Below are 10,963 nucleotides of genomic sequence, written 5' to 3' on the forward strand. Positions count from 1 at the left end.
AAGCAAAATCTACAATGGAATGGTTCAAAAATAAACATATCCAGGTGTTAGAATGGCCAAGTCAAAGTCCAGACCTGAATCCAATCGAGAATCTGTGGAAAGAACTGAAAACTGCTGTTCACAAATGCTCTCCATCCAACCTCACTGAGCTCGAGCTGTTTTGCAAGGAGGAATGGGAAAACATTTCAGTCTCTCGATGTGCAAAACTGATAGAGACATACCCCAAGCGACTTACAGCTGTAATCGCAGCAAAAGGTGGCGCTACAAAGTATTAACTTAAGGAGGCTGAATAATTTTTCAGTTTTTGATTTGTTAAAGTTTGAATTATCCAATAAATGTCGTTCCACTTCATGATTGTGTCCCACTTGTTGTTGATTCTTCACAAAAAAATATAGTTTTATATCTTTATGTTTGAAGCCTGAAATGTGGCAAAAGGTCGTAAGTTCAAGGGGGCCGAATACTTTCGCAAGGCACTGTACTTGCATACTATTGTTTGTACAGATGAACGTGGTACCTTCAGGCATTTGAAATTTGCTCCCACGGATGAACCAGACTTATGGAGGTCAACAACTTGGCTGATTTCTTTTGATTTTCCCATGATGTCAATCAAGAGGCACTGAGTTTGAAGGTAGGCCTTGAAATACATTCATGGGTACACCTCCAATGGATTCAATGATGTCAATTAGCCTATCAGAAGCTTCTAAAGCCATTACATCCTTTTCTGGAATTGTCCAACTTAATCTGTAGCTGTAAAAAGCATTAGTGTTATTAGCCTTGGCATATTATCTGGTTCGAGCTAGCTAAATAGGCTAAGATTGGCTTCGCCAAAGTACCCAAACAAAGGAGAGCGATGAGCAGCAGGAGCATTAAACCACTGAGGCTGTCGCCAAGACAACAGCGATGATGCTGCTAAACTCGAGCAAGCTTGGTGTTCAGAGCCCCACCCTTCCACAAGCGCTGCCAGGATAATGGCTCCACAGCCGCCTCCACCTTCGACTGTTCCTGATGATCTTGGAACAGAAGACCCAGCCCAGTTTAGTCTAGATTCCTACCCTAAAATTGTTTTATTTAATAGCAACTGGTTCATAGGAAGAGAGTGGCTGGAATACTTGGTTACTGCAGATGCTGTTATGGGGTTGTAAAACATACAACCCACTCAGAACAGATGTAAATTCTATGTCTAGTTTTGATTTACATTTGAATTCAATGTGAAGTTAAAAAATAATTATCCACCATGTCATTTGATTTAGGTAAAACGTTGGGTGAAAAAAAATACAAAATGTCTTTCACGTTGATTACTTTTTGCAAATCCAATTAGTTTTCCACATTGATTCAACATCATCAAGTAGATTTTGGTGGTTGAAATGACTTGGAAATAATGTTGATTCAACCATTTTTTGACCAGTGGTGAAGAATGTTCACACTTGTCATGGTTGAGTAAAAGTAAAGATACCTTCAAATAAAATGACTCAAGTGAAAGTGAGTCACCCAGAAAATACAACTTGAGTCTAAAAGTATTTGGTTTTCAAAATACTTGACTATCAAAAGTAAATGTAATTGCTAAAATATACTTAAGTATCAAAAGTAAAAGTATAAGTCATTTCAAATTCCTTATATTAAGCAAACCAGACAGCACCATTTTTTTTACGGATAGCCAGGGGCACACTTCAACACTTAGGACATAATTTACAAACGATGCATTTGTGTTTAGTGAGTCCACCAGATCTCTTGATAACTGAATTGCACCATTTTCCTGTCCCGCTAATCGTTCAAAATGTAAATGAGTACTTTTTGTTTGTCAGGGAAAATGTATGGAGTAAAACTACATTATTTTCTTTAGAAATGTAGTGGAGTAAACGTAAAAGTTGTCAAATATAAATAGTAATGTATAGATACCACAAAAAAATACTTAAGTAGCACTTTAAAGTATTTTTACTTTATACCACTGTTTTTTGCCCCGTGGGAAACTTTGACCCACTTCTATGTTGGAGTGTTTCTTAAACCACTTATCATACATGGTTCCAAAACAGGAGTGAGTCTAAGTATTACCAATGGAAAAACTCAGATTACCTGACGTAAATAAATCTGAATAGCCTAGCTACGTAGGCCTACAAAGCTACTCGTCATTTTACGTTACCTCCCCTCCAACTACAAAATATAACCCAGTCGACATACTATTTCATTAAACTCAATAACGTTTAAACGGGTGAGTGTACAGAACCGAATGCACATGAAACGATGAATCTGGTGTATAATGTCGTGTTCTTCTTATCACTTGCCCTACATGACTCAGGTAAGATTGTTGTTTTCATCAAATTAACATTGCACTGTCCACTTTAACACTGACAATGTCATTTGTAGCATGTTTACATATTCATCGGATAAACGCAGTGATTTGAATTGCCACTGTTGCTGATGTGGCTCATTTGTTTCTAAACAGCTCAAGTTCCATCGAAATGTGGTGCGCCGCCGTCTTATCCACACACGCAAATCGAGGACATGAAACCGAAAAAGGGTATATCCAGCCATGTACAAAAAGTCCTCTACAGATGCGCCGAGGGCTACACTCAGAACAGTGGCATTCGCTCTATCAAGTGTCAAGCTGGAAAATGGACACAGTTAACCATGACGTGTGAAAGTAAGTAAATGCCTACAGCTAAGCATTTAGATCAGTATATGTTGTTGTTGTGCATAACACTGGTTCAATGAATGTCATACAATCATATCATTATGGTTATAACTGTCTCTGGGATAGGGTTGTTGTGGCAAGTAAATGTCATTTGACACTTACATTTACTGGGGCCCTCTGGTGGTTGCAAAGAGAACATTTGGGAATAACATTTATATTCAATTCAGTCCTTGAGGACTGCAGTGTGCCTGTTTTAGCGCTGTTTGTTACAAACAGTTCCCTGTGGTTATTTATGTTGAGTTTGGCACAGTATCTCACCCTGGATTCATTCCCTGACTGCCCTGCTGTTTTCTAATGTGTCCCATCCTCTCTTCAGAGAAGAACTGTGGATCTGCTGGGGAGTTATTCAATGGATACTTTCAATATATGGGGTCTTTTTACGGGGACAAAGCAAATGCAGTGTGCAATGAGGGGTAAGTGTCTTGAATGTAATGAAATAGGCCTATAGCCTGGGCCTTTTCTTAATCTCTGTGATATTTGCACAGGTTTACACTGAAGGGGATGGAATACAGAATATGTAAGGACTCTGGCTGGAGTGGAGAGATTCCCACGTGTGAAGGTATGCACCATTCAATGATCAATCGTAAAGTAATATGCAGCAATCAGGTCCGTTCCTTTCTAAGTAGGACATATAACATGCATCCTAATCAATTTAGTATGTTCTGCTGTATGAAATACCAGACTGGCATGCCCTGTACTTGTCTAGTTGATTGTTGGCATGACACACCAAGATCCTGTTGTTGAGACTTGACCATGTTGGCCTTGGACATTCAGTCCGTAATTGTCCCATTGTTACAAAAGCATTAGAATATCATGTAAACAAATGTTCCTTTAGGCTACCACAGCATGGGTAATAATGGCCTAGCTAATGTCCTGTAAGGATGATTCCTCGCCAGACTAGAACAACAAAAAAAATACCATGATTTTTTTTCCATTTTTTTTCTTCACAAAAGTGAATCCACTGAAGGTTCCTTTGGAGGAAAGATTGTTGACATATTTGCCATTTGTATCTTAAAGCATAATTGACAAATAATCAATTGAAGTTGGACTATTTGTGACATTTTGGCCTAACCCATGTCTCATTTAAAGGGGAAATCTGCTGCTACATACATTTTTTTGACTTACAAATTAATTATATATACCCAGTGATTCTTATAGAATATAACTTATAAATGCCGCATAGGCTTAGTTCAACTCTAGTGCCCCATCAGAACCCAAAATATAAGCTTGATTTACTCCAATGTTTGTAAACAAACACTATGTAGCCTTATTACATGGTTAAAACTATATATCTTGGATGGTCAGTCCATGCATCCATAGAACTGTCCATGAATTTGAGAGTGCTTCCATTTCTTCAGCCCCACCCTTCAGCTTTTTACCAAAACAGGGGCGGGAAAACCGCTTTGTTATTCCTTCAACTGCTTATTGCCGCTTTAAGACTCCACAATGTTTTATCTGTAGGTGCTACAAAGCAAACAATGGTGTCATATGAATATCTTAATATTGTTGAACATAATATACTCTATGGGCATATTGAAGTTTAAAGTGGGATCTCTGCTACTTATGTTATGATCAAGGGGCCAGGGCTCTTGTCTAGAAGTACGGTTTTGACTGCTCCTACAGTTTTGCTTCGGTACTGCAGTTTAACTGACACCTGGCCCAGAAAGAGAGTTTCTATAGACGGCCACATAGAGAAGTCAGTTTTGAGAATTCCTAATAAGACACTTTAGTCATCACCTTTGTGCACAAAAAAATCCATTTAATTATTCAAATAATTTTCACTAAAGCAGATTTTTATTTTATTTTTTATATTATTTGCATCACTCATAGATGTAGATATTAACATTTTATATTCATCCAACATCTGCTATGTTTTTGGATGATGTGATGATGTCGCCTGTGCTCACTAAGTGCTGGTGCGCATGTGATGTTGGTCTGTATAAACCGGATGTAACTCGGATATAGACGGTTCATGAATTGGAACTTGAGTAGATTTCCTTGAAAAAACGGTCGGAACATCAGTTCTTATTATACCTCAGTGGTTATGATCCAATTTGTAAGCATTACCAACATTGTGAATGTGAAATTGGATTCAAAATGGTTGCCCTCTGCTGGTAACTTACAGGATTTGCAGTGATACAAGTAAAATGAGGGCTTCAATTGGTTACATTGCCTAATATGCCAATTTCTCTCTATAAAATGGACCTTAACTTTCAAACTAGCAGAGATCCCACTCTGAAACTTTGATAAGCCTGTAGAGTATATTATGTTCAACTTTATGAAACAAATGTAGCCAAATCCAAAATGGTATATCTTCAATATGTATGTTTATATTTAAAAAACAAATCAATGCATGGAAATTATTATTGAAATGAAGTTACTACTCATTACAGAGCGAACAGTAAAGTTTCTTATGACATCAATTTCTAGCATTTACAGATGAAACATTATGGAATCTTAAAGGAGGTCTGGGTAAGGCCAAAAACTCACAAATGTTCCAACTTCAAGGATTTATTTATCAATTATGCTTTAAGATAAAACTGTGAAATATATGTCAACAATCCTTATTCCAAAAGACCTGATTTGTTGTTTGTTTTGTTATGGATGACATTTTGTGAAAATCGGCCAAATGACAGGCACCCATAATGTTGTTGTGCTGTTTACCAAAGCATGAGGTCGTTGTCTCGATGGAGGCATCTGTTTTTCCTCTTAATCTCCAAGACGAGGCACGTATTTTATTTGTCATTATAGATGCAAGAATGAATTAAACAAAACCACAATAGCATTTTAAATGTCATCATTCTAGAGGGAGGTGAACCACAAGTGGTTCCAGCAGAAGTGACCTGCCCTGCTCCTTCAGTGGCCAACAGTGTGAAGCTCAGTGAGACTGTCTCAGTGTACAGGGTCAGAGACTCAGTGACCTTGGTCTGCTCCGAGGGCTTCCTCCTGACTGGAGCCCAGCAGCTCACCTGTGGACCAGACGGCCAGTGGCAGCCCGAGCTCCCACTTTGTCTGCCCTCTGTCGGAGGTGAGGTCCATCCTGGTTTGAATAACACATTGACTCAGTAGGGGTGCACAACATCACTTAAGGGTGCCCAAAGTTGAAATCTATTCACTTTTTTGAGGTGTCTGGCCCATATTCATTGCGTTGGAGCCTTGATTTGTTATGGCGGTGCCTATTTCCTGTAATTCCAACTCCCACTCTTTGAAGACATTGCTGTGTCTGTTCTGTTGTTTTTGAAACTCTAATTATCATTCTTCAGTGATTATTTGTTAGGAGTGCTCTGTAATGATAGGGCATGGCCATCTGCCACAGAGAGACACCAAACTTCTATGAGCTATTTTCTGCTTCTTTTTTCTAGAGATCACTTGCAATGCCCCCAATGCAAAGAGGAAGTGGTTGATCAATGGGTTGAAGCAAGTTTATAGATCTGGAGATTCTTTGTCCTTTTCCTGCAATGACCTTTATTATTTGGATGGATCGAACACTGTCACATGTGGGGTTGACGGAAAATGGACTCCTTCTCTTCCACAGTGCACACGTAAGTATCCTGACATGATTAAGACAACTGCTATACAGACTCTGTGTCAAATGTGTTGTAGTTTTGTTTTAACTTGCTTCTGCTCCTTTTTTTTTCTTTTCTTTTTTTTTTTACTCATGTAGAGATTAAGTGCCCTATATTAAACATAACAAATGGTAGGCCATCCATCAAGCAAAGAAGATTTGGATCAGATGTAACCATTTCCTGCTTTAAAGGAAACGTGCTAAAAGGTGCTGCCCGCATAAAATGTTCAAGATCTGGGGAATGGATGGAAAAGATTCCACAATGTGTGCCAGGTAAAGGATCTCTTGTTTTCAAAGGATTGAATGTACTGTATGCCTAGTCTCAATGTTGTGCTTTTTACCAAAGTACGAGGTCATTTTTCCTCTTATCTCCAAGAGGAGGCACACTTTTTTTTACGTCATTATAGATGCAAGAATGAATTAAACAAAACCACAATAGCATTTTAAATGTCATCATTCTAGAGGGAGGTGAACCACAAGCGGTTCCAGCAGAAGTGACCTGCCCTGCTCCTTCAGTGGCCAACGGTGTGAAGCTCAGTGAGACTGTCTCAGTGTACAGGGTCAGAGACTCAGTGACCTTGGTCTGCTCCGAGGGCTTCCTCCTGACTGGAGCCCAGCAGCTCACCTGTGGACCAGACGGCCAGTGGCAGCCCAAGCTCCCACTTTGTCTGCCCTTTAATGATATAATTGAAAGCCCCAAGCCTGATGGTAAACACAAACACCAGCCAAGATCTGTTACTTTGAGCATTGCAATATATAATACATGTTATGATGCATTGGTTTTATAACAGATGTGATTTCTATCTATCTCCCTTTCCTGTAGGCAGATGTGGAGTGCCACCGTACCTCTCCAACGCACACCTTTCTGACTGCTGTAGAGCACAGGCAGATTTTGGTCCTGGTCACCGGGTCAGGTACAGTTGTGCCTTGGGATACATGAGAGGAAGAGGCACTTACTATAGTACCTGCATCAGTGGGAGGTGGACACCAGTAACTCTGAGATGTGAACGTAAGTAACCATATGAAATGATGTGCCAGAATAGATGAAAGTACGGTACCAATCAAAAGTTTGGACACACCTACTCATTCAAGGTTTTTTATTTATTTTTACTATTTTCTACATTGTAGAATAATAATGAAGACATCAAAACTATGAAATAACACACATGGAATCATGTAGTAACCAAAAAAAGTGTTAAACAAATCAAAATATATTTTATATTTGAGGTTCTTCAAAGTTGCCACCCTTTGCATTGGTGACAGATTTGCACACTCTTGGCATTCTCTCAACCAGCTTCATGTGGTAGTCATCTGGAATGCATTTCAATTAACAGTTAATTTGTGGAATTGATTTCCTTCTTAATGCGTTTGAGCCAATCAGTTGTGTTGTGACAAGGTAGGGGTGGTTTACAGAAGATAGACCTTTTTGCTAAAATACCAAGTCCATATTATGGCAAGAACAGCTCAAATAAGCAAAGAGAAACAACAGTCCATCATTACTTTACAGTCAATACGGAACATTTCAAGAACTTTGAAAGTTTCTTCAAGTGCAGTTGTAAAAACCATCAAGCGCTATGATGAAACTGGCTCTCATGAGGACCGCCACAGGAAAGGAAGACCCAGAGTTACCTCTGCTGCAGAAGATAAGTTCATTAGAGTTACCAGCCCAAATAAATGCTTCACGGAATTCAAGTAACTGACACATCTCAACATCAACTGTTCAGAGGAGACTGCGTGAATCAGGCCTTCATTTTCAAGTTGCTGCAAAGAAACCACTACTAAAGAACACCAATAAGAAGAAGAGACTTGCTTGGGCCAAGAAACATGAGCAATGGACATTAGACCGGTGGAAATCTGTCCTTTGGTCTGATGAGTCCAACTGTGAGATTTTTGGTTCCAACCGCTGTGTCTTTGTGAGACGCAGAGTAGGTGATCGGATTATCTCCGCATGTGTGGTTCCCACCGTAAAGCCTGGAGGAGGAGATGTGATGGTGTGGGGGGGCTTAGCTGGTGACAGTCAGTGATTTATTTAGAATTCAAGGCACACTTAACCAACATGGCTACCACAGCATTCTGCAGCGACACGCCATCCCATCTGGTTTGGGCTTAGTGGGACTATCATTTGTTTTTCAACAGGACAGTGACGCAACACAAATCCAGGAAGCAGAGTGACGGAGTGCTGCATCAGATGACCTGGCCTCCACAATCACCCGACCTCAACCCAATTGATATGGTTTGGGATTATTTGGACCGCAGAGTGAAGGAAAAGCAGCCAACAAGTGCTCAGAATATGTGGGAACTCATTCAAGACTGTTGAAAAAGCATACCAGGTGAAGCTGTTTGAGAGAATGCCAAGAGTGTGCAAAGCTGTCATTAAGGCAAAGGGTGGCTACTAATATATTTACATTTGTTTCACACTTTTTTTGGTTACTACATGATTACATATGTGCTATTTCATAGTTTATGTCTTCACTATTATTCTACAATGTAGAAAATAGTTGTTTTTTACTTGAATGGGTAGGTGTCCAAACTTTAGACAGGTACTGTATATGTACAGTTAGTTACTCTACATATACTCTGGCACATCATTAATACTTCTTCCTCCTATATACTACAGTATATAAAGAACATTATTCTCTTGTTTAAACATTAGGTGGCAGCAGAGCCATAGATGGTCTAGAATATATCACTCTGTGGTAGTTAATGTTTGTCTGTTTTGTGCCTTCTGAAAAATGTAATTTAATGGCATTTTCTTGTCCAAAGGCAAATCATGTGGCTCAGCTGGAGAGATGTCTTTTGGTCATTTCGTCTATACCGGTGCACAGTTTGGAGATACAGCCACAGGGGTTTGTAATGAGGGGTAAGTTCTATTCTGCTAGTATGTCTTTTTGCTCTTAAGGCTACTCTCAGAATTGTTGCAGTGTACAAATAAAATTATGCGTTGTCATATTAAATCACTTTTTGTACCCATTATTACACCAGGTATCAGCTGGTTGGACAGAATGTAAGAAATTGCATGAATGATGGCTGGGATGGGCGTGTTCCTGTCTGTGAAGGTGTCACATTTATTTTTTAGATGGTCTACTGCACCACACAGTTTTACACCTGGGTCATAGTTCAATTGCTTTTGGTAACTTTGCTTTAGTTTAGAACATCCCTGAACTTCAGTTTTGTCACCCATAATCTTTAAAAAAAGGTGATGTAAATGTACATTGTGTTTGTGACTTTCAGCGGTGCAGTGTGCTAAACTTCCTGAGGTGGTAAATGGAGAGATAAATGGCCATTTGGAACCACCTTACGTTTACAGCACTGTGATTGGCTATCGGTGTCGCGTAGGGAAACTGATTGGAACGAGTGAGCTCTACTGTACCAAAGATGGGACATGGAGTGCGCCACCTCCAGAGTGCAAAGGTGCCATTTTCTGTTCAACTCTATAGCTTCTATAGCTGCACTATTTTTGCTATGTTTTTTTCCCTTTAGCAAACTAGGAACATCCCTTAAGTGTTGAGAACTTGGCCCTGAGAGTAATATTAAGGAACCAACCCCTTTAAAACCAATAAAGTAAAAGCTTATGTTGACTCTTTCATCTCTGTTCACAGATATTAAATGTCCCTATCCCAAAGTACAATATGCCCAAATGACAAGAGGAATTAGAATGCCACTTGAGTTTGGGGACTCTGTGACATTTGTCTGCTTTAGGGGCATGGTGATGAATGGACCAGACACTGTCACATGCAGCCTGGATGGGACATGGACTCCTGCCCTTCCCACATGTCAATGTGAGTAATTCTGAAGGACAATATAACCCTTTGTAGGCTGATACGTAACTGAAGTGCATTGTATAAAATTGTCCCTTTTTTTTTTTTTTTTACAGATCGGCGGTACTGAAGGTCTAATACCATTGATCATTATACTGAATGTCTTCAACTCAACCATTTTACCATAACTTTTACCATAATAATCAAACTCAATGCATTTTATTATAATAAATTAATATCCTAATGACTGTTGTCTTTAAATACCCCTTCTGTCTTCTGGAATCATGTTATTGTGAATTTTACAGCACTTTTGGTACATATACCCCTATTTTAGGGGACCAAAAGTATTGGGGAAATATTCACTTGTGTATTAAAGTACTCAAAGTTAATTATTTGGTCCCATATTCATAGCACACAATGACTGCATCAAACGTGTGACTCTACAAATGTCTTAGATGCATTTGCTGTTTGCTTTGTTTGTTTCCGATTCTTTTGTTTACAATAAAAATGTATGTTAAATTCTGCGTTGTCATTTTGGAGTCACTTTTATTGTAAGAATAGAATATGTTTCTAAACACTTCTACAGATGCAAAAATATCAGTGTCATAGTGTTCTGCGTAGCTTAGTTGGTAGAGCATGGCGGTTGCAATGCCAGGGCTGGGGGTTCAATTCCTGCAACCGATATGAAAAAAAAAAGTATTTAGTCAGCCACCAATTGTGCAAGTTCTCCCACTTAAAAAGATGAGAGGCCTGTAATTTTGAGTGGCCTAGCCAGTCTCCAGATCTCAACCCCATAGAAAATCTTTGGAGGGAGTTGAAAGTCTGTGTTGCCCAGCAACAGCCCCAAAATATCACTGCTCTAGAGGAGATCTGCATGGAGGAATGGGCCAAAATACCCGCAACAGTGTGTGAAAACCTTGTGAATACTTACAGAAAACATTTGACCTCTGT

The 10,963-nt window shown here is 39.3% G+C and overlaps 1 protein-coding gene across 2 annotated transcripts; it reads left to right on the forward strand.

Annotated features, from left to right (window-relative positions):
- Nucleotides 1-2,131: 2,131 nt before the first annotated feature.
- LOC115102298 (complement receptor type 2-like) lies at nt 2,132-10,536 on the forward strand. 2 transcript variants are annotated; one of them, XM_029622104.2, is made up of 14 exons: nt 2,133-2,293; nt 2,441-2,638; nt 3,006-3,102; nt 3,175-3,248; nt 5,496-5,717; nt 6,052-6,231; nt 6,354-6,527; nt 6,717-6,962; nt 7,078-7,263; nt 9,018-9,114; nt 9,237-9,310; nt 9,486-9,665; nt 9,854-10,033; nt 10,129-10,536. In XM_029622104.2, exons 1-14 carry the CDS (start codon nt 2,239-2,241, stop codon nt 10,140-10,142), a joined length of 1,977 nt encoding a protein of 658 aa, XP_029477964.2. In that variant the 5' UTR covers nt 2,133-2,238; the 3' UTR covers nt 10,143-10,536. The 2 variants fall into 2 exon arrangements, with proteins under 2 accessions (XP_064861494.1, XP_029477964.2); XM_065005422.1 differs by lacking the exon at nt 10,129-10,536 and having other exon boundaries at nt 2,132-2,293; nt 9,954-10,039.
- Nucleotides 10,537-10,963: the final 427 nt, after the last annotated feature.

This window comes from Oncorhynchus nerka, linkage group LG20 (genome assembly GCF_034236695.1).
Source record: "Oncorhynchus nerka isolate Pitt River linkage group LG20, Oner_Uvic_2.0, whole genome shotgun sequence".
Classification (NCBI taxonomy): Eukaryota; Metazoa; Chordata; class Actinopteri; order Salmoniformes; family Salmonidae; genus Oncorhynchus; species Oncorhynchus nerka.

What these genes read in the sequence shown, in the direction of transcription:
- LOC115102298 (XM_029622104.2), top strand. Translation starts at nt 2,239, where the DNA reads ATGAATCTGGTGTATAATGTCGTGTTCTTCTTATCACTTGCCCTACAT. An exon ending in AGTAACTCTGAGATGTGAAC is followed by an intron (nt 7,264 to 9,017) that starts GTAAGTAACCAT and finishes TCTTGTCCAAAG; the next exon opens with GCAAATCATGTGGCTCAGCT. An exon ending in GCGTGTTCCTGTCTGTGAAG is followed by an intron (nt 9,311 to 9,485) that starts GTGTCACATTTA and finishes TGTGACTTTCAG; the next exon opens with CGGTGCAGTGTGCTAAACTT.